General features: G+C 39.8%; 2 protein-coding genes across 4 annotated transcripts in view; both read left to right on the top strand.

Moving 5' to 3' along the window:
* The window catches only part of oxsr1b (oxidative stress responsive kinase 1b), a 76,796-nt gene extending 64,971 nt beyond the window's left edge, over positions 1 to 11,825 (top strand). For all 3 annotated transcript variants that reach the window (XM_066716805.1, XM_066716798.1, XM_066716791.1), the window contains 8 exons: positions 364 to 486; positions 3,399 to 3,434; positions 3,967 to 4,155; positions 5,736 to 5,800; positions 6,383 to 6,435; positions 6,792 to 6,860; positions 7,676 to 7,740; positions 7,952 to 11,825. In XM_066716805.1, the coding sequence (XP_066572902.1) occupies positions 364 to 486; positions 3,399 to 3,434; positions 3,967 to 4,155; positions 5,736 to 5,800; positions 6,383 to 6,435; positions 6,792 to 6,860; positions 7,676 to 7,740; positions 7,952 to 8,026 (675 nt within the window). In that variant the 3' untranslated portion in view covers positions 8,027 to 11,825. The remainder of the gene's footprint in view (positions 1 to 363; positions 487 to 3,398; positions 3,435 to 3,966; positions 4,156 to 5,735; positions 5,801 to 6,382; positions 6,436 to 6,791; positions 6,861 to 7,675; positions 7,741 to 7,951) is intronic.
* Positions 11,826 to 13,668: 1,843 nt separating this feature from the next.
* On the top strand, positions 13,669 to 20,592 carry slc22a13b (solute carrier family 22 member 13b). Its single transcript, XM_066716779.1, has 10 exons — positions 13,669 to 14,416; positions 14,651 to 14,754; positions 15,575 to 15,729; positions 16,162 to 16,330; positions 17,082 to 17,202; positions 17,577 to 17,671; positions 17,827 to 18,041; positions 18,569 to 18,677; positions 19,164 to 19,373; positions 19,707 to 20,592. Exons 1-10 carry the CDS (start codon positions 13,970 to 13,972, stop codon positions 19,780 to 19,782), a joined length of 1,701 nt encoding a protein of 566 aa, XP_066572876.1. The 5' UTR covers positions 13,669 to 13,969; the 3' UTR covers positions 19,783 to 20,592.
* The last annotated feature ends 2,961 nt before the right edge of the window (positions 20,593 to 23,553 follow it).

Raw genomic sequence — 23,553 nt, 5'->3', positions numbered from 1 at the left:
TGAGGTAGTTGATGTCATTCTTCATGGAAAAATATCATGTGCTTCGGGCATTGTTATGTTCACATCTTGAGACCGTAAATAAATATAACTGCATTGAAGTGTTGTGTGAGGATTTGACGGCATGTTTTCTCATTCAGTTTCTCAGTCAGTGGCAGTATCCCTTAATTGTGGAATAAGCTTAATAATTTAAATGCAGTTTGTGATATAAAATCAAGCTCTGACTTCTCTTATGGTCCTTGTGGGTTTTGCAGCAGAGCAAGATATCCTGTTAAGTTTTTTCAAACCTCCTTTTTTTAGGAATGTTATAAAGAGCAGAGGCAATGTTCAAGGTCTAGCTCTGACCCTCCAGGCTTTCTTCTTCAGGTGCGAAGGGTCCCGGGCTCCAGCGGGCGGCTCCACAAGACGGAGGACGGCGAGTGGGAGTGGAGTGACGACGAATTGGACGAGGAGAGCGAGGAAGGGAAGGCCGCAGTGGCACAGCTAAGGGTGAGAGAGAGCCGAGGACTGCAGCTTCAGCCTTTCACTTTAAGAGCATCGGCAGCACTTAGAAAACATCCAGTATTGTAATTGTATGAATTTGTCCAAGTGCACCAATAAAAGTGCATGTAGTTTACCATCAGGATACTAGTTACCTACAGGTGAACATGGTATGCTTGGGACAGGAAATGGAAATAGCTGATGAAAAGTGTTTTCTGAAATTATGGGGATGATGGAAAGATACCAATCCGGTAAACCTTTTGTTTTGTTGACCTGGTTATACAATATGTGCCGTGTCTTTTTGATTGATTTCCTCCTTTATACTTGTAGAGTGAAAACCGTTTTCCCCAGCACACATGAATGTCCACAGCCACTAAAAATGTGTTTGTTTTTTTCTCTTCAACGTAAAGGATCAGCATCCAAAGGCAGTAAGCGTCCCAAAGCGCCAAGTTCGGTTTTCCCTTCCACTCGAACTGCCTCCACACAGGGTTGTTGTTTTTTGAAAAATACAGATGGCTTTCCCTTAACAAGGAATGGGTCCTAGGCCAGGTGCATAGAGCGGTGTGTAGGGGCTGGAAGGGAGGAGAGTAGCTCTGCTGACAGGGTGTGTCAGGAATGGCCCAGATACACCCTGAACAGGCCTTCAGCTACCCAGTATGTGATAGGAAAAGAGTTTGGACGCGAGCGCTCCTTAGCATAGAAGAAACTGAAATCAACACGAGCCACGTCCAAGTTACCGATGGGCCAGAATCAATCATAGTTATTCCCTTAAATGTCTTCAGTTTGAGCTTTCAAGATTCAAAAAGAAGATACAGTTGACTATTAGACATTATAATCAAGTAATCATCACGTTCCCAAAAACGATTTGCTTGAAGCTAAAACATTGTATTTTCCCCTTGGCAAACAGTGTGTTTAAAGCCTCTTACGTCCAACGTCCACCATTTAACTCTTCCCCTTAGGAGTCCTGGATGGATTTCTCAAAGCCCGTCTGTTAAATAAAACATAAAAAGTAAACTCCAGAGGCTGAACAGTACAGCTACGTCACACGCAGCTGTTCTCACTCTGCTAACACTCAGGGTCGGTTTACTGCTTTCCCCGATGCCCGTGTCAGACAAATGGGGTCTCCGTTAACTCCCTGCTTTGGGCTGCAAAATATGTTTCCAAGGGTTTAAAAAAGTTAAAAAAAAATAAAAAACATGTAGGAATTAAAACAGTCCCCAATAAGTCAATAAAAATGACTGCACACCCGTCCTGATTTGATTTGACAGAGTAGTTTCTGGACACACGTGACTAATTTAAATATCCCGAGAGGTTCATATCACATCTAATGAAAGTATTTGCTTAACTGAAATACATCCCGTTACCATTATACAGTGCATCCAGAAAGTATTCACAGTGCTTCACTTTTTCCACATTTTGTTATGTTACAGCCTTATTCCAAAATGGATTAAATTCATTATTTTCTTCAAAATTCCACAAACAATACCCCATAATGACAATGTGGAAGAAGTTTGTTTGAAATCTTTGCAAATTTATAAAAAATAAAAAACAAAAAACATTTTGGCTGTAACATAACAAAATGTGGAAAAAGTGAAGCGCTGTGAATACTTTCCGGATGCACTGTATTAAAATCGATCTTCTAAATGAAAATTGTGTGTTATATAAAATGTCATATTGTGTTACACCACTGTGCAACAGGGGGAATAGGAAAATTAAGCAGCCATCATTGTAGCCATTGATATGGTAATATACTTAATCTTCGGTTATATACCCTTTAGGCATGTGGTCTCTAAATACATTTATGTCAACCCAGTGGGCTTAAATCCTACAAAGCCTTTTTTCATTAAAGTTCTCTCACTGTGAGGTGGTGTTAAAGACCTGCGTTACTTTACATTTTCTCGGGCGTTTGTTTGCGGTTGCTAAGAGCTTGTTCCTGGCTGATAATATTCTGAACCCTGCGCTCGTGTGATTTATTTTTCCTCGCTGTCGCGGGGGACCTTGGGGTTGGAGAAGCACAATAGCCGAACACCCTTATGGAAGCAAAATGTTTGTGCAGGAATTACACCGCCAGCAGCTGAAGTCCTCTTCCTGGGAGCCATCTGTATTTATTATATATTGTATTGATGAAATCCCTGCTGTTTATTAACCAGCTGCCTTACAGAGCCAGGGTTTACCTGTGCATCTATACACTCTGCTTGCAAATAATACGGCATCATTTCTGTAACAAATGATGGAGTTTTCAATTATTATTTTTTTTGTATTTAACCTCCTTATGATGAGAATTGAATAATGCTAGACTACAGTCTGAAAACTATCAAGTTTTTGAAGGTGAAATACGGTTCTGCATTTCTCCTTGAAGAGTGATCTGTTTGATTTGATCGTTTGGTACACTGAGCTCTAGTGTGACTGTAAAACCACTGAGAAGAGAAGATAGTTCTTCTGTGGAAAGCTGACCTTTTAAAGACATTCTCTGTTTGACGACTGAGGCTGGCACAATCGTAACTCTTACCAGACAGATCCTTTGCTTTAACAGATGAAGGTAGTTTGACTGCATCTGCACAATTTTACATCTCTCTTAATACTTGAAATAAGAAGTGCCACATTTCTGTGTGTTTCCAGACAGCCAGGCAGTGTGTTTCCCCAGTCTGGGACTCGTAACTGCCTGGTTCGCACATTGTGTAAAGTCCTTCCACCGAGATACTGACTAGAAACCCAGCCTTTATTGATATGGGCTGTTCTTCAAAGTGCAATATTGCTTAATATGTCTGCTAAATATCCAAATAAACTCTGTACAGTGTCCATAGTCTAGCATAGCCCCAGCACTTGTAGAAACCCGTGAAACAAATATTATCTCTCGTGTTGTTTTGCATATTTTGTCCTCCGTTTATTAATTATTGTTTGTTTGTTTGATATAATTCCAGTCTCCGAGAGTGAAGGAAGCATCGCAAAATTCAGAGGTGAGTGTTTAAACAATGTGCTCATGACTGCTGCTTTAAAATATGACCAAAACTAACTGCTCCTTTATCCCCAGAATGTGTGAATACAAGTTGTTGTAATTTATTTGTATACCCTATTATAAGTTTTTACAAGGTTTTGTTTTGAATTATATCTAAGCCCTAACACACACTTATGCCCTGCGTGCTTTATGCAACTAAACCAGAAGTGCTGGAAAAGAAAAATCCCTTTTCTCTGTGGCTTTTATTCCACCTGTAGTTTCAACTGGTATTATGTCTAGAAATACCCTTATGCAGCAGGTGGAGATAAACTTGTTCAAAACAGTTTTTCCTAACATTATTTGGGGTGATGTTGGTGTCATTTCTTCCATTTCTTTCACTTCTTGTACTGCATATCTTTGAAGTTTAATAATACATATATGTAACACAGAAGTTATTTTGAGTACAGTATGAGAAGAAATAGCCAATAACCCTTCAACACACTACTGAGAGAGGAGAACAATCTTTTTCATACATACACTGTGTTTTGTTTTAGGTCTTTCCACCAACAGAGTCTACAGGCAGTCACCTCCAGCCTCCAGCCCCAGGCAGCGCCCAACTACCTCAGCCTGCCGGCCCGGCTCCGGCCCAGGCGTCCCTCACAAACGCTCCACCCGCTGGCCCGGCTCCAGCCCCGGCTTCAGCCCCGGCGCAAGGCCAACCAGCTGCTGCTCCGGCTGCCCAGGTGAGATACAGACACATACAATGGGAAAATCTAAAATGCAAACTGTCTCTGCAAGAAGACCAGACCAAAGATAAGTAAAAGAGCTGGTGTGACATGGAAAAGAGATGCTGCTGATTGAAACAAGCGGCCTTCATTGTGTGTGTGCGCGTCACATAGACATGACTTTTAAATTAATTCTAAGACACCAAGAAACCAAAAAATGGATGCCTTCAAACACTCAATTTCTTCTTCAGACTGACTATTTCTCATTCTTAATGGGTGTTGAAATCCTCCAGGAATGTGACAGGATGATTTTATGCAAGGGGGGGTTTATTAGGATATAAATCATCACAAGTACTTTGCGGAAACTTTGTTTGACAACCTTACCGTAAACTAATTTGCAGAGAAAATAAATCCCCTCTCCGGCAAAGCTGCTTTCCTGTCTGGATCACAGTTTCATCTGCATTCAGATTCTTGTGAATGGTTATCCTCGTGTTTCTTTTATTCATTCACCAGCAGGAAAACCCACTGGGCCTTCGATGTGCTTTCAATAAAACAGATAAAAGGAGATAAAATACGCTACAAGGTCACGGATGACAAAGGGCTAATATTAGCAGAGTTGCTCAGCGGAGGGATGAACGCTGTGTTTTTCAAGGGATTCTTGCAGATTGTTTCCCAGAGCCGAATGTAAACGGTCCCAAGCAGTCAGCGTCTGGCTTATGAAGAGCCCAGTGATTTTAATTAGCATGCAGCTACGGCAGCGCTTTTGAGACGATGCAATGATCTAAGGGATTCTCTGATCCGGTGCTCTCTCTCGAGTGGAACCTGCGGTTTTGCACAAGAGGGGGCTGCGGTTGAAAGGGAGCTCACTTCAGGAGGCTGGGTGTAGGCTTCAAGTCTGACTCGCCTCAGGCACACAAATAAAAATGGGAAAAGATGCTTTTTCCCCAAGAAAGTTTACAGAGAGATCTTCTTTTCTACTGTGTATTACAAACAAAGAATAAAAGAAGACTGTCATAAAGAGATTTTGTTTAGACCTGCTATCTTCGGAATAGGGACAGTTAATCCAGGTGTGTGTCCCGTGTCTGGTGAAGGCAGATATAATAACCGACGTATAGAATAACAAACCTTGGGAGATGCCGTCTGCCACCTTATTAAAATTAAAAAAGGCCCAGATATTAACTGCAGTGTCTGTGACGATAAATGGTATATTCACTTTCATATTTGATGTTTATGCTTTTGACATCTGTTGTAATTTCATTTTTGACTGGGCACCTAACCATGCCTAACCACTGCCTTGTTATGTGTGTCTCTCCTTGGAGCAAGTGATTATTATTTGCATTACTTTATTCTCAGCCTGTGTTGTGGAAAGTCTGTCCCAGTTGAGAAGAGATGTTCAAAATGACACAACCAGTGTAGGCAAATTTCAAACACCGGGGCAATAAACATTTTTAAAGGAATTTAGAGGAGAGAACAAATACCTGATGTCTTTTTGAGAGAGAGAGAATTGTTTTCTTTGTCTCTTCTCATGAAACACTCCATCATTGTTTTCCACATGAGAAATTATATTTGTTGGCTTTAATTACGTCCTTTAATTACAGGTCCCGGCTGCTGTACCTGCATACGACACCACAAAATCTCCCATTAGTTTGGTATTAAGGTTAAGGTAGGTCTCCTCTCTGCCTATTGGCATGATCTGCCACTTTTTAAAATATACGTCCACATACTCTGTCCAGTCCTGATGAAAACCTGTCTGCTTTTGCTCATCCCTGTGGTCTCAGACTGAGCGCTGGGCTGGCGGTTTGTGGCGTCTGAGCTTATCTTCATTATCTCTGAGTGAATAGCTCATATACATTGCAGTTTAATTCAGGTTTCTTCCTGGTTAAGTACATTGTGGCCCAATCCCCTTCAACTGGAGAATGTAGTAATGTAATATATTAATATTATTTAGAATTTAATTAAAAAGGATTTAATGTTGCATCTCCTGTGTAGCCTGCAGGACAGCAGTACAGCCTGGATAGATACTGATCTCTCTCTTCCAGCTAGGATTGTCACTGTGTGTAAAATTCACACATTTCCTTTGTGTAGTAAACCTCAGTTATTACCCGTACTGTATAGCAATACAGATACTTGTAGTTCTGCTTGGTTAACGATTGTTATGGATCGTAAAAAAAGGTGAACTGTTTACGTTCAATGCATTTCCTATCGACGATCCACGTTTTGTTTTTTCTCGTCTCCATTCTTTCAGGAATTTAAAGAAGGAATTGAATGACATACGATTTGAATTCATGCCTGGAAGAGGTAAGTTGACACAGTGGGTGGCTGCTGAAATAACGAGAGGTAAAGATTACAAGAAAGTACACACTTGTGCAGCCATTGTAGAAAAGCACACACGGTGTGTCCTGATCAGGCTCTCACGCACACAGTCATGTCCTCGGACTACAGTGGACCGGACAGGACTGTCAGTGGAGTAGAGGACAGGCCGCTCAGACAGGCGGTCAGAGAAGGTTATCTGTTATTCAGTTGCATGCCTCAGCGCAGGCGGTGTGCTGGGTTTGGTTTCTTTGTACTCGACACGTATCGTGCTAGTGTGCTCCGAAAGGTCAGTTGTGATGAAAGTTGGCCCTGATCTACAATTGCAATCTGTTGCCCTTCAGACACGGCCGACGGCGTTTCACAAGAGCTGGTTTCCGCTGGGCTGGTTGATGGACGGGACGTAGTTATAGGTAGGTAACCCAAGAGTAACGCCAGGCGGAGAATATACCATTCGTGAGTGATGATGCTCAGCTGATGTTGAGGTGTCAGAAATTCTCAGAACACGTGGGTAAAGAAGTAACAATTTTATTACAAAAAACAGACTCGAGGTTGTAATCTTAACTGATCAGAGGTGACTACACATTGTTAAAATACAAATGTACAAGTTGAATTACCACATGTATGATTATCTTAGGCCTGAGTTTGTTTATTACTGTTGTAGTTGTTTGATGGCATTGAAAACTGTGGCACTGATCAAAAGGATAGCAACCTTAACTGCTGTTCAGCAAACCTCAGGCAGCAGATGTGATCAAAGCCATCGTTTTAAGTCCTCAATCAAATATCTGTGCCCCAAAACACACAACCTGTTTTGTACTGATTTTGCAGAATTAAATAACCCAAAGACAATAGCTGTACACAACTCCAAGAAATTAATAATTAAAGTAGCCCCCAGAAAGGAAAAAGTACAAACTAATGATTGCTTTATAGATAAAACAGAATTAGCAACATGAAACCACTAACAATATAAAGAATATAATAAAAGTTACATTCCCCATTAGACAGAGAATATGCAATATATAATGTCAACATCAGAAAGGTGTTTCCAATGAAAAGTAAATGAAAGTTGGTTGAAATATAATGTTATTTCATCCATTTACAGTATATTCTATTAAAACCTGCCATGCTCGTGGGGAATGTGGATTTTCCTTGTTTTCTTTTGTGACAAGTCACCCTGTCCCATGTCAATTATTTAACACTGAGGAAAAAAATCTTCTTTTCATTATAGTTGCTGCTAATTTGCAGAAAATAGTCGATGAGCCTCAGACTAACCGGTCTGTTACTTTCAAACTGGTAAGTTTATAACGTGTTGTCACTTTTATCTGAACTAAAACTACTGTGTTTGATTTAGTGTTGGCAAAGTACTAATTGTGTGTTGAAATGTTTGTTGAATGGAATTGATGCGTGTACTTTTACTATACGCTGTTTATCTTTGATGCCAAAACAACTTTACACCTCTCTTTTTCTCTCTTTTTCTTTCGTTCTTTCTTTTTTGTGTTCCTAGGCTTCCGGAGTCGAAGGCTCTGAAATTCCAGACGATGTTAAACTTATGGGATTTGCACAGCTCAGCATTAGTTAAACTGTAGTACGAACCACCAGGGACCTGACTTGCCTAAACAAGAGAAACAAACCGAAGTGCACACTTGTGCGTATTCTCTACTTTCATTGGCCTAATGAAACCACTACTGCCAAAGACAAATAAGATGCCGTCACCCCATAGGACTCGAACATCGCTTTGTAACTAGGACCGTGCGTTTAAAATGCAGCCTATAGGAATCACACTAAAACGTTTACAGTGTATGTATGTTTGGAATGAAGCAATCATCAACATCCACCCGTGCGATTATTTCTTTTTCTTTCTTTTCTTCTTCTAATTTAAAACCTGCATTTGCACAATTCGACGTTAATCCTGCAAGTCCTGGTAATGTAACAATGCCTTATCTTAAACAGTACTACTGAATAAATGGGGGGTTGTCCCCACTATAGTCATGACTTTTAATTGTAGATTGAATGTGGTTTCAGTTACTAATATTAAACTTTCCTTTAGATGCACACCTTGGGGACTTGGGACAGCTTTAGTTAGACCTAATTTGAAAGTCCTACCGTCGATCTAACTTAAATCTTTCCATTAACGAACGATATTTAAATAACAAGGCACCAGTAAGTAACACCAATGTTATTGTGATGAGCGCCGGTGTGACGTCTAACTGAGTTACTGTGCTTCATGCCTCTCTGACCGAATTTCGGTTGGCAATGTACTTGTGCCACAATGTTAGACTAGACACACAAATCAGCCTTTTCAGTATCGAACTGTTTTCTTCTTCATAATCTCCTCTGAACGCATTTGCCGTGAGTGCGTGTCCGAGGGCTTCCCCGTTGGGAATGGGGGGTGCTGGGATTAAATGCAGTTAATTCACTTTTCTTTCTAAATGGCTTTTGGGATACAGGTATTTGGGGATACGTCTCACAGTCCTTCACATCTCACCTCTATAACCACCTAGACAACGCGAGGCTGCCTTTCTTTAAGACCTCACGGGCCTTTCCCGTAAGTGCGCTTTGATTTGGGCGCCCACTGTTGTCGCTGGCCCGCTGTCTCCTGTCCTCAGTCAGTGTAAGGACTCTGAGGATGAAGACATGGCGCCGCACTGACTGTTCCCCGAGGTCCTGGCTTATTATTTTACTGTAGAGCAGTACAGGTACAGTTTGTGTGCGATCACCTGTCCTGTCCTGCCCCAACACTGGCGAGACACTCCTTAATGCACTGGCACCGAAAAACACGATTGTTTCATCACCGAATTCAGAACCGAGTGAGGAGCTTCCAGGTCATTTTACACTCCTACACTTTTTCAATATCAACAGGTACAAACTGACTCACTTCCGACTTTCAGCGCACTACGACTGTTCCTTTAATCGGCTGTTTCTTGGTCCGTTTCACAAACTCACGAGTGAAGATAATTTCAGAAAAGCTTGTGGTTTGTGTAATAACATCATATATAACCATTTATTGACATGTTTTTTTTCCAGAAAGTACACTTTGAATCGTTCCACACTCACATCAGCTTTATACAGTGTGCTCTCATTTCTGATTATTACTACTTTCTACATCTGTGAATTTGTGAATTCTGTTAATTACACTTAATGAAGTTTAATCGTGTAACTGGAGCCACATGAGCGATCATTCATGCATTAGTTTGTATGTGGGTGTTAGCAGTGACTTTGATTTGGAATAATTTTTCGAAAACAAAAAAAAAATGAAAGTAGTGCATATTAGCGAACGAGGATTAAAAACTGCATATACTTGATTTAATAACTTTACTATAGTATGTAAATAATAAAGTTTGGTGTTGATTTTTTTTTTTATTATTATTATTATTATTATTATTATTATTATATTGGGTGTTTTCACAGTTGGCCTTTGTATCTTAGGAAGAAAAAAAAAATCAGTGCTGTGTAAGGAAACAGGAACATAACAAAACCCTTTTTATGTTGTAGCGTTTTTGTTTTTCTTCCACGGCAGGTGTCGCTCACTAGAAATTGCTGTCCTTTCTGTCACCGAGGGTTTGTTCTTTTTTTGAAATGAGGGTTTAAAAGCAAGCTTATTTCATCTTAAATACATGCATAATGTAACTATGTTGCATGAACACTTTCAGCATCGGATTCTCACGCTGAGCACGAGTGCAAAATGTTTTTGCAGTGCCATCGAGTATCTATACATGATATTTAGGATGAATAAGACCAGGAAATGATTTGGATTGTGTTCATTTTTTTAATACCAGTTTGAACATTACAGAAGACGCAAATAAACCCTCAAAATCATCAGAATAGTGTCATTGAAGGGGCCAAGGAGAGAACTTTCATTAAAATCAGATTGAGATCTTGTCACTGTTCACACTGCCTGTACCCCTTTGATTCAGTTTGGCTCCGGTACAATAGTCCATACTCACAATTGAGATTATAGACCCCTGCCTGTGCTTTATCTGTATAGCAGTGAACTTGGGTCTAGACCAAATCCAAACATTGATCTCCCTGCAAATAACAAAGTACAAACCTGTATCCTGTTGCATTTTGATCTAGTGTCAAAGCCACTTTCTGCTCTATGTGATGGGGTACAAGTGTGTAATTGAGCTCAAATCAAAGTGTCGATCGGGTCTCAGAGGTCTGGCTGCAGCACCTCTCACCCCAGTCTAAGAGATTTGTTCAGCGTTTCCTTTCAAGCGTTACAGCTTCGATTTTTTATCGGTTTCTAAATGAAAACTACCCTAAATTGTACATGTTTGGTCTGTTTATTCAGTTCAGCCAACATAACTAAAGATGCCATTGCAAACATATTCCTGCACTACTTCTTAGCAGCTGCATCCTACGTTTGGTACAATGCAGTGCTGCTTTAGCGATTCATGTTGTAAATATCACCGATTCAATAAAAACTCCAAACCCGTCCCAGGGCGAACACTGTGCACTCTCCCCCCTGTTATTTATCCTTGTGGAGTCATTTTCACTATTCACATGTGGGAGGAATTAATTGCCATCTTCTGTACATTGGTTAATGATGTTTAAGGTGAAATCATGGTAAAGCCCAGTGAGAAATATAGGGTAGTTATTTGCAGCAGAAAAATACAAAAAAAATGAAAATGTTAAATATAAATTTCTTTAAAATAGGTTCTTTTACAAAATTCAACTATAGATGCCCAAGCAATTTACCCGAAAACAGTACTTGAATCCAATATATATATAAATATATATTAAAAACAAATCCTGACAATGCCACTATATCATATTTTGATATTCCGATCATTATATTCGCCAAAATTGTCCGACCAGAAAATACACCTTAAACTGTGTTTAATAGATCGTTTTAAACGCAAATGTTACCCAGTTTTCCAAACACATTTTTTGTTGCTGGGGCATTTTCATGTTGGCTTGGCTCAGACAACAAAAGCATGAACATGTGTAGTATTTAATTAGTATTACTGCTGCGGGGCCGGTAACACGACACTTTTGAAGTATACCCAAACCCTTATGTATTTAGTGCCATTCCCCTGTGTGTTTATCCGTGACATTCACATACTTTTCGGACGGAGTGTAGAATGGTGCGTTCTGGATTGAACCGCAACTCCAACAGCATGATTTTTGATTTTGTTTTATTATTTAGTTTTCTCTCTCTCCTTAATTGTCATCAATCACCTGTAATTAAAAGAGAAACAGCAATGCGATGGATTACCTTGGCATATGACTTTGTTTATTGTAGTTTATAACACAACGCTGTAAACTATCTCAGTTTTTATTAGTTTCTTTTTCTTTTCTTTTGTGGTTTTTGGTTTTGGATTTCAGTGCATGTTTCCCTCATTATTTTTAATCAATAAAGTATGACCTTATCAGTTGCCTCTCACTGCTGTGTGTCTTTTGAAGCCGAGACCAATTAGATCAACTGTTTCCAGAGTGATATTATTCCAAACCTAAATTAATGTAATACATATTAATAGTGTGTCTCAAGTTTAAAGTCATGAAGGGTTTCTTGTAAAACAGCAATTGCAAAAAACAAATCGATCGGATCTTCACAACCATTTGTAAGACTCGTTCACGGAGAGAGGATGAAATATTGCAATTCGTGCTTTACTGTTGTCAAGCACCTTAATTAAAGTATCTGCAGCCTTTCCAGTATCTGTTTTCAGCCGAAGCTCTGCTAGGAGAAAACACTTGAACCAGAACCTCAAGTACTTAATTTTAATAACATTACAGCCTTATTTGAGTTACCTGAATGCTCTGTCCAGGTCAAGAGGCATTGTATTAATTCTGAGGTGTGACGGGTGGTTTTGGTCTCTTGACACAAGTTAATATTCACCTTTGCTTCAGCTTACAAGACACATTAACAGAACCCCGTATATAGGTCTTATTTATTTTGATTAAGATTGATTTTATAATAATGTCCTTTTAAATGTTCATTACTTTAAATGGTCATCACAGGAGAAAAACAACAACTTTGAGGTTCGTTATTGATTTCAATTTGTAACATCTCCTGTGCGATTTGACTTTGTTCAAACAAAACAATTTTTTTGTGTTGCTTTGGGAAAAGAGTGATTAGGATTCTGCAGAGAATCCAGAGTGGAAATTCGATTTTCTGTTTTCACATGCAAGTGAAAAAGGGGATGTTTGAGCGGTCTGCCCAGAATGGGAAAGTTTTTGAATCCCTTGACAGTCTGCAGTCTATTCATCCAGAGTTTCAATTCTCCAAGTGTCTATGTGAAAGTAATATGTAGCCCAAACTGATACTACCGTAACAGTATATTGCTGATAACATGACGAGAAATGTCGGGTGGAAGTGGAAACTGGGCATCTAAGGAGGTTCAGAACATTCAGAGTGAAATTCTGTAATGATGATCCTGTACTAATTGCATCACTAATACTGCATCACAGCAGCAATCAGTTTGTGATACGGACATAGTCTCCACCAACTAGGCCTTTTGTTGTTTTTTCAATAGGAATAAAAGCAGTCAGAAACCCGTCTACTGTACACAAATAAATCAAACTAAAATGCATTACTCCAGTTTTTGTTTCATTTTGTGTCTCCTGGTTATACCTGAACCTACCATTTTAAAATATAATTACGAAGTGTCATTTGTATTGGAGTACTTTCAAATGCATAATAAATGTTTGCACAAGCTTGTGTTTTTGTGTAATTTATTTCGTCCACCTGCTCATACTGGATCTCAAACTCAGTCCATCATGGATGGTTTTAAGATGATCGAAGGAAGAAGCCATAGGGAAATAAAAAAACATCTTCCACTGCTGGTGTAGTTTGCAGGAGGTTGGTTTGTTGGTTTTGGGACCTAGCTCAAACGCCTTTAGGATATCTAATGTATAATATAATATAGGATATCTAATACATATATTCAGGAAAAGTCATGGACGGGCATGTGAATTGCAAATTAAGTGTAATTAAAATGTTGCACTTTGCACTTCTAGTATTAAATAGCATGCTACTAAAAATGGTGCAATTGAAACATCAGATCATCTGTCAATGGCTATGGCCTGAAATATATCTTGACAAAGAACTGAAAGTATTAAATTGGCTTGGAATAGAATCCACTCAATCGGATTATTTTGGACAGCTAAACTTCAGGTTCATTCTGTTCATTTTTTTTTTTCTGTTTTTGCTCCACAGTCCCTAGTTTCATCCAGACTGTAAATGTGATGCAACCCCCCTTGTGCACAGGCTATCACCTCCGATACGTCTAAAGTCTGAAGGTTGATTATCTACGTGCCGTTATTAACAGCGCCGTCCCTCAAAGTATCTGCGGATCTGCTCGGAAGAAGATTTAAAACCGTTTTTATTTTGCAAACCTTCTCTGGCCTGAACACAAACTTGGCGTCTAATAATCGGGAAACCTAAAGAAACCTTATGTGCATGTGGTATGGGAGGTTAACTTTGCTCCTGTATCTTTTGAATAATTTCTAAGAGCCTGCTATTCGAAGATTATCTTGGGAAGGTGAAAGTGTTACAGATTAAATATTAATGTGAAATTATATGTTAATTTGTCACTGGTTAAGAGACCGAACCCCTACTTTTGAAAGAGACAGTTCAGCACTGTACAGAGTCATGAGTTACTTTGGGGAGATTCTCACAGCTGTTGGGGAATTTGGTACATTTCAGAAACATTTGCTTTTGGCAATATGCCTTCCCAACTTATTCAACGCATTCCATATGTTTGGCCAAGTCTTCACTGGTCAAACCTTTCCACATCAGTGTAAAACGGACTGGATCCTGCATCTGGACTCCAACTTGACCAGAGAAGAGCAGTGGAATCTGACCATCCCCAGAGATGACCATGGCGCCTACCAAACCTGTACAATGTTTACTCCAGTTGACTGGGATATTGAGTCCATTAAGCTCTATGGACTTAACGGCACAGCAGGGTGTAGTGATGGATGGGTGTATCATTCTTCACAGTCTGCATCCACATTGGTGACTGAGGTTTGTACGTTTTTCAATTCTTGTTGAGTGAATGAAAGGGAGCCTGGCAGAGAAACCTAACGCTGTTCAATCGGACACCTCCGTTAAAGACTGTATAGTAAGTGAATCACAGACTACAATAAGATCTTGTCCTGAAGACCAGGCTGCAGTAACAATGTCATCTATATATTTGCTTAACAAATATTAAAAATTATCCTTTTATTGGACTTGATTTTCTCATCTTTTCCCCTTCAGTTTAGTCTGGTTTGTGACAGCAGTGGGCTGAACGAGGTGTCTCAGTCTTTGTACATGGCCGGTCTGCTGGTTGGAGCCATGGTCTTTGGGCCCCTGGCAGACAGGTATCGGTCTTCCCTGTCTTACGTACACCTGTATTAATGGATATTGACACATCTGGATTGTAGTGGCCCACTGTTATTGTTTTTTCTTTTTAAATGTGACTACATCTTGGAAGTTATATACATATGCAATGAATAACAACAAGGGACTGTTTTATACCTGGAATAATGTAAAGGAACTCTAAGACTAAAGTTGTTGTTATTAATATTCATATTATTATTTATGCCCCCTTAAATAAATGTAGACATGTCATATCTGAAATGTGTAATATTATTAAATAATTGCTCACATATTTGTTGCTTGGTTAAATGCACTTCCTCCCACTGTGGTTTGAGAGTAAACGGACCCTTTCTCCACTCTTGAAGTTCACAGAAAAGCACACAGAGAAACGAGACAAGTAAATACTAGACAAACTGCGCAGTTTTGAATGTGCTGCACAGGTTGGGTTTGCAAAGTTCAAATTTTAAAAGAACCAAGTTGACAGTGTGAAAAACAAAATATTGAAAGGATTGTTGGTAGTGTTTTAAATCTATTGTCTTTTTTTGTGTTAGCTTTATTTTTTTTTTAAACTAAGCACATTGTTGTTACGCTGTGTGAATCGCAAACCTTGACTTGGCTCAATTCCCAGTTTACTGTACACTAATGAGCCAGTATAATCTGCTGTCCGATAGCCAACGTCCAGTGTGCCAGACTGATTTGACCTCCTGTACACAAACACACACAGTGTAGCACTTTATAGAATGAATCTAGTGTTCATTGGTGGATGTGAGGTTTTGAAAACCCCACACGGAACTGAGCGATTGTAATTTTCCCTCTTTGCAGGTTTGGTCGCCGGTCGGTTATTTTGCTCTCCTTCCTGCTGCAGTTTCTGTTTGGTGTCGGAACCGCCTTTTCACCCAACATTTACGTATATATTGTGCTGAGGTTTGTGGTTGGGATGACCATATCAGGGTTAACCATTAACATGTTCGTTTTAGGTACGGACTCCCCATTCTCTACTTTTCTACTGTTTGCTTTTTACACTTTGGTGCGTTTGTGGTATGCTGCACTTCTGCTGATCAAAAGTAATCTCTGTTATGACTATTAATGATCCACCTCTGGAATTAGTTAACCAGCACATCTTTTTTAACCTGAAACTTTCTTTTAAGTACCTTTAGGAATGGAAAATGTTGAAATAGATGCTTACCAGTCACTGCCAGATATTCTACAATTAGAGGACAGCATCTAAACAATCTCTTTTGAGAGAGTGCAAGTTTAATGCTTTACTTCACAGCTTTAAAATTATGATTTTATTTTTATGTTGCATCTATTTTATCATTCCTTTTCATAAGAAATAAAATATACTTGTTGTTCTTGCTGGCTGTCATTAACACACTTTACTATTTTCCTGAACAAATTGGCATTGTCAGGCACCGAATGGTCTGGGATTTCCAAACGGTCTTTCTGCACCATCTTTTCTCATGGGTTCTTTGCGGTCGGACTGATGCTCTTGGCTGGCATCGCGTACGCCATCCGAGACTGGAGGACGTTGCAGCTCGTGCTGTCTGCTCCCGTTGCTGGGTTTGCCGTGTATTACTGGTGAGAGGGATACTGGGATTGTAGTCTTCTTCACAAAGTAAAATCTAGCTGCAGGCCCAGTTTCTGCAAGTTAAAACAAACTGCATCTAACAGACATTTGTATTAAAACAAAAGTGAAAACGCACAAAAGTGGACCCCCGATTATCATTCTCGGATTATCCTGAGTCGTCAGAATTCCTTAATTGTCCTTAATTGGATTATTGTGTCAGAGACTAAGAACAAACCTGAAGTCCATTTAATAATGCAGTTCATTATGCAGCAGGAGCTAAATCGCAGGAGACACCAGGAAATACCTTTAAAATAAATGTATATATGCTAATACTTCACAATAGGTCTCCCTAGTTACATAGTAGGTACTCGGTAACTACATCTTAGTTAAGAACAGTAATAATGCATGACCCATTTTTTACACGTTAAGGACATGTTAACAAATGCATAATTACACTTCTTATGAGTAACTGGGGTGCATTTACTGAGTACTTACTATGTTAATACTGTCATTATGGAGATCACCTGTAAAGTGTTACTGCATATATTTTAAACTGTATTTTGAGTTTAGCGCCTTCTTATTTGCAGGACGGTTGGCTCTGTTGTTTTTGAAGGTTCCTCCTTGTGGGAACGTGAGAAAAGATACCTTGGCATCTGTGTTCAGCTAGAGAAACACCTTAATCTGTAAATCTCACTGTGTATAGTGTGCATGTTAAACAGGGAAACGCACCGTCATGTCGGTTGTGGGGCATGTTCTTGACAGGGTTCTGCCAGAGTCTGCCAGGTGGCTGTTGACCCAAGGAAAAACAGAAGCGGCAAAGAAGCTGATTTTAAAAGCGGCCCGAGTCAATAAAAGGACCGTTTCGGAAGCTCTGCTTGACAAGGTAATGCGCTTCCGGGAAAATTGGCCAAATTCTGTCAGAACTAGACTTTGAAGCTTTGAAATAGTATTTAGTATTAGTGTGAATGTTTTCAATGTAGAGCTGTATGTTTTATCTCCCTTGGAGAACATCTGCTAACTGTGGTTGTTTCCACAGCCCTAGAATTACCTCAATGGGCATCATTATGTGCATTTCTTTGTGGGTTTTATTTTGCAATTGTGTAAGTTAAACTGATTATAAATGCTTGCAAAACAGCCAGAATTACACAAATCATCTACTGTGTTGTGTATAATCTTTTCAGTCCAGTGTGTGAGATATCTAACTGAGCAGATGCATGTTCAACCAATCCATTTGAAACTAATTTCATTTCTCTGAAGATGGAAGCTGAATCTGCATGCAAAACTGGCAATATGTTGGATCTGTTTAGAATACCCTACCTAAGGAGGGTCACAGTTGTTATGTGCTATGTCTGGTAAGTTTAGACAACGGCTAAGATGATATTTCCATTTATTTATTTTACATCCCGTCCTTTCACGGTCTTGATTGTGTTTCCAAGGATTGGAACTACACTGCATTATTTGTTGTGCGGATGTGTGATTGATTGTGTTGTGCATTGTTTCATGGCAGGTTTGTGAACAGCTTGGTCTACTATGGCCTGGGACTGAATGTTGGAAATTTCGGTCTGGATATTTACTTGACACAGTTTATCTTTGGCCTTGTGGAGCTGCCAGCTCGCCTTGGGTGTATCCCGATGATTGAGAGATTTGGGAGGAAGAAATGTCAGAGCCTTGTGTTAGTCTTTGGTGGAATTTCTTGTCTCCTTATCCTGGCTGTTCCTCCAGGTAATTTACAGAAAATTGTAACATTCATATAAATAAGAACATAAAGTGTCCAAACGAGAGGAGGCCATTCGCCCCATCGTGCTTGTTTGGTGTCCATTAATAACTAAGTGATCCAAGGATCCTATCCAGTCTATTTTTGAGTGTTTCCAAGTTTTCAGCTTCAGCCACATCGCTGGAGAGTTTGTTCAGATTGTGACGCCTCTGTGTGAAGAAGTGTCTCCTGTTTTCTGTCTTGAATGCCTTGAAGCCCAATTTCCATTTGTGTCCCCGGGTGCGTGTGTCCCTGCTGATCTGGAAAAGCTCCTCTGGATTGATGTGGTCGATGCCTTTCATGATTTTAAAGACTTGAATCAAGTCCCCATGTAGTCTCCCAAGTTAATGTATAAGTATGTTGTTGTTGAATTATGCTTGTTATTGGTTTGGTATGATTGCAGATTTAATTAAAATCAGTCTGCAATCCCTCAATGACTTCCTCAGGGCGTCCTGGTGTGGTTTGTATCATGTAATTACTGTCTCCTCTCCTCCAGACATACCAGTCGCTGTTACAGCACTCGCAGTTCTGGGGAAGTTCGGCATTGCCTCCTCCTTCTCCATCTGCTACGTGTATTCAGCAGAGGTGTTTCCCACCGTGGTGAGGTGAGCGTCGGTTCTGCAGGAGACTCGTGTCTGTCCGAAGTTAATTCATGCTCCATAATCGGTCTTCTGGTTGTGGAGATGGGATGGTCTTTTCTAGCAAACTTTCTCTTTGCATACTAATATAAGCAGTTTAGCAATTTTCTTTTAGATAATAACCACATAATCTAAGTAGTTTCCTGTTTTCCTTGTTTGTTTGTCTTTCTGCAGTATCATACGGGTCACAGGTGGCTCAGCCTAGTTAACCATTTGATCTTGAGCCAATTATCAAAACGTAAAACATTACAGGGTCCAACGTGTGCTGCGGTCGTCCATGAAGGCTGATGTAACTAACTCTAAAGGGCTTTTAAATAATGTGTGACAACCGATGTGTGAAAGGGCATAACCAGTAAGCCACTAAACTAAGAAGGATAAACCACCACTTCAACGGCAATTAAATGTATTTTGTGATTAAGTGTAGCCAGCTATTTGTTTATCCGGTTGTTTCAGGCAGAACGGTGTTGGTTTGTCCTCCATGGCTGCCCGCGTGGCTGGCATTGTGGCTCCTTTGATCCGACTGCTGGAGGTATATCACGAGTCCATTCCCATGGTCATATATGGAGTGGCACCATTATTTGGAGCAGCCCTTTGCTTCCTACTGCCCGAAACACTGAACACAGAGCTGCCGGACCACACAGATCATTTCCAAGCAAAGACAAAGTGAGTTTTGTAAATCTCATCGTCTCTTATGCCAGCAATAATGTTGTAGGGAGGCATTCACTCTTGAATAACCAATCAGAGAGGCTGTGACAGACGCTTATAATGGGTGGTGAAGTCAGGACGGCATGTCCAGACATATAGGCGTACACTACAGCTATTTAGAAAGGAACTGGGCTAATCCACTAGCAATACTGTCCACAACTCCCAGCAGCCTCTGCACCTGAGGACTGACTGTCAGCCTCCCCCCCTCACTGCCTGCTGCTGATGCTGCAAAGACTGGATTTGGTTCATGTTCAAATGATGCTAATGAAAAAAATACATCTTTTATTTTAGGTCTGCCGAGATGCACACAGACCAGAAAGAAAACAGGGAAGAAAATATCACAATAGAAAAAAGTACTAAATTATAGTTATTTTAACAGGTTCATATGTAATATTTTATTATTGATTTTATATCTATCTATCTATCTATCTATCTATCTATCTATCTATCTATCTATCTATCTATCTATCTATCCAAGCCATATCTATCTATCTGTCTATATATCTATATATATACACTCACCTAAAGGATTATTAGGAACACCTGTTCAATTTCTCATTAATGCAATTATCTAACCAACCAATCACATGGCAGTTCAATGCATTTAGGGGTGTGGTCCTGGTCAAGACAATCTCCTGAACTCCAAACTGAATGTCTGAATGGGAAAGAAAGGTGATTTAAGCAATTTTGAGCGTGGCATGGTTGTTGGTGCCAGACGGGCCGGTCTGAGTATTTCACAATCTGATCAGTTACTGGGATTTTCACGCACAACCATTTCTAGGGTTTACAAAGAATGGTGTGAAAAGGGAAAAACATCCAGTATGCGGCAGTCCTGTGGGCGAAAATGCCTTGTTGATGCTAGAGGTCAGAGGAGAATGGGCCGACTGATTCAAGCTGATTGAAGAGCAACTTTGACTGAAATAACTACTCGTTACAACCGAGGTATGCAGCAAAGCATTTGTGAAGCCACAACACGTACAACCTTGAGGCGGATGGGCTACAACGGCAGAAGACCCCACCGGGTACCACTCATCTCCACTACAAATAGGAAAAAGAGGCTACAATTTGCACAAGCTCACCAAAATTGGACAGTTGAAGACTGGAAAAATGTTGCCTGGTCTGATGAGTCTCGATTTCTGTTGAGACATTCAGATGGTAGAGTCAGAATTTGGCGTAAACAGAATGAGAACATGGATCCATCATGCCTTGTTACCACTGTGCAGGCTGGTGGTGGTGGTGTAATGGTGTGGGGGATGTTTTCTTGGCACACTTTAGGCCCCTTAGTGCCAATTGGGCATCGTTTAAATGCCACGGCCTACCTGAGCATTGTTTCTGACCATGTCCATCCCTTTATGACCACCATGTACCCATCCTCTGATGGCTACTTCCAGCAGGATAATGCACCATGTCACAAAGGTTGAATCATTTCAAATTGGTTTCTTGAACATGACAATGAGTTCACTGTACTAAACTGGCCCCCACAGTCACCAGATCTCAACCCAATAGAGCATCTTTGGGATGTGGTGGAACGGGAGCTTCGTGCCCTGGATGTGCATCCCACAAATCTCCATCAACTGCAAGATGCTATCCTATCAATATGGGCCAACATTTCTAAAGAATGCTTTCAGCACCTTGTTGAATCAATGCCACGTAGAATTAAGGCAGTTCTGAAGGCGAAAGGGGGTCAAACACAGTATTAGTATGGTGTTCCTAATAATCCTGTAGGTGAGTGTATATCTATATCTATATCTATATCTATATATATATATATATAGAGAGAGAGAGAGAGAGAGAGAGAGAGAGCGAGCACCACTTGGATCTGAGGTTGGTAAATCATTAATATGATTGCTTGTAATCCATAAGATCTTATTTGGAAAATTAATTGCAATAGGCACCATATTGTGTCACGTTATCAATGCTGTGAGTGTGAATGGATGCTTCAGAATTGCGATTCTTAGCTTATGTTCATTAGACTGTATATAAATCTGATTATGATTGAAATGAATGTACTGTGAAGTAAAATAGATTTTATCAATGAATATCTGACTCGTTTGTCACATTTCTTGCTTTTCTTTTTGTGTTAAATAAAGTTCCACTAGGTGGCAACAAGGCATTGCTTTATTCTGAGGAAGACTGTATTGTTGCTCTTGATTCAAGTGTAGACAGCCTTGGCACCACAGTACCATCCCATGGCAGATCAGGGGTGTGGTGTATAAAATATAAATCAGAGTTTCTTGATACAATTTAAAAAATGCTACGTTTTCCATCTATATTTTTTCAACTTATTTTTTATTTTGGAATTAGGAAGGCCCCCAATAGTAAGACATCATTTTTATGTCAGGAATCAGGATAATCAGGATACCTTTGGGTGCCAGAAGACTAACTCCACTGAGCAGCTGTGAACAAAATCTTAAATACCCTTTGCAGAGAATATATACCCATACAGGAGAATAGATCAGTCCAATTAAAAATGTCAATCACCACAGACACCTACTGCCACAAAAGGCACATTTTACATGTCCCTGCTCATGAGATGGGTGCGTACCCACACGGCCATTGTTGCCTGAGTCAAATGAAGGCCATTGAGCCTTGAACCCCCCCTGCATTTGAGTTTTGTGTGTGTAATTGTTACACAAACAAAGAAAACACATCTGTAAACTGTCATAAGCCCCACAGTCCAGTTGGGCCAGTTTGTGAGGCCTGAAGTCAAGGAATAATAATTTCACTTCTACCCCGATATATAATAGAAGTTATAGATGTCTGTTATTATATAATTATTAAATACAATCAGAGCAGCAAGGTGGGGGCTATTTGGTTTGATTTTTTTTATGTACTAATGATCCACAATTGTACTCTTGTAAAGCAATGAACTCCAGTGTTTCAGCCTCCGCTTATCTGCGATTTATGGTCATACCTTGAGGTTTATGGCGCAGTCATGAAGTTATATAAGTCACATTTCTAAGAAGGTCTTTCTCTGCCTTTTCTTCAAAGTGCACGGGAAGAAACTGGAGTAACTGATGTTTAACCAAAAATCACACTTCTAGGTAAGAGAGGGTGAATAACCAAAGAGACGACACTGGTGTTTTATTCATTCTTAATTTGCAGCAAGTCGGAGCTCACACTGTGTTTGAAGCAGGCCCTTCTGATTTGTATGCAATACCCTTCTGCAGCAGCTCTGACCAAATTAATGATTTATTGGAAGTCACTATGATAGGTGAACACCATACTGAATACAATATCTTTATATTGTTAGCAAACCGTGATAACTTGTGTCTGTTTTGCTCGCTATCATAACGTCCATAAAAATTATTATCTTAAAAAAAAAAGATTGTTTTCTCATATCCTGTTGTTTGCAACGTTAAAGTAGTGGAGTTTTTCAGTTAGACTGCATTTCAAAATCAAAGCGTGGACGTCGTGTGTCAGTAAGCTTGGAAGAGACTGACTGAAATACAGCAAATGGTGAATTAACACTATGCGCAAGCAAATTATTCAATAAACTCATATTCTGGGGGTGTTTAAAAATGTGACTATATATACTGGAAACCTCATAAAACGGTTATGAAAATAAAAATGTTTCTAAATGATGCTATACTAGCAATAGGCAGTTGCCTAAAGTACAAGGTAACAGCAAGTTTCAGTCACACTAAGACTTCTGTAAGTGCTCCTAACACGTAATAAAAATTGTTAGCAGTGCTTCGTTTTCGACATCAGCCCAGTTGCTGTCTCTGGAACATGACATTTTGAATTGTTTTACAGTCGACTCGCTGTAATTGCAGATCGGATGCAAATGTGTAAGTACTGTAGGTATTGCTGTGCTTTATAAAAATCATTATTAATAATATAACTACCTTTACTGACAAGAATGTGCATTTTGGCTACAGTACACAATTCTCAGCATCTGGGCTTTGTATTGAAAAGACACACAGGAACACACAAGGTTCCCCAGAGATTTCATGACCGCATCAGTAACCAGAGTGCCAAGTGTGAGGGACCAAGGACTGGGTTTTTAAGTCTGCAAACAAAAAGCTTGTTTTGACACTCCTGATTTACACCTGCGTAGAGCATTTAAAATCAAGTCTGGAGTTTGAATTCAAAGGACACCCAAGTCAAAATGTGCCATTTTAGTTTTGACGTCTGT

Source organism: Amia ocellicauda, chromosome 2 (assembly GCF_036373705.1).
Source record: "Amia ocellicauda isolate fAmiCal2 chromosome 2, fAmiCal2.hap1, whole genome shotgun sequence".
In the NCBI taxonomy this organism is placed as follows: Eukaryota; Metazoa; Chordata; class Actinopteri; order Amiiformes; family Amiidae; genus Amia; species Amia ocellicauda.
The sequence above is the reverse complement of the archived record's forward strand: the minus strand, read 5'-3'. Positions and strand labels throughout refer to the sequence as shown.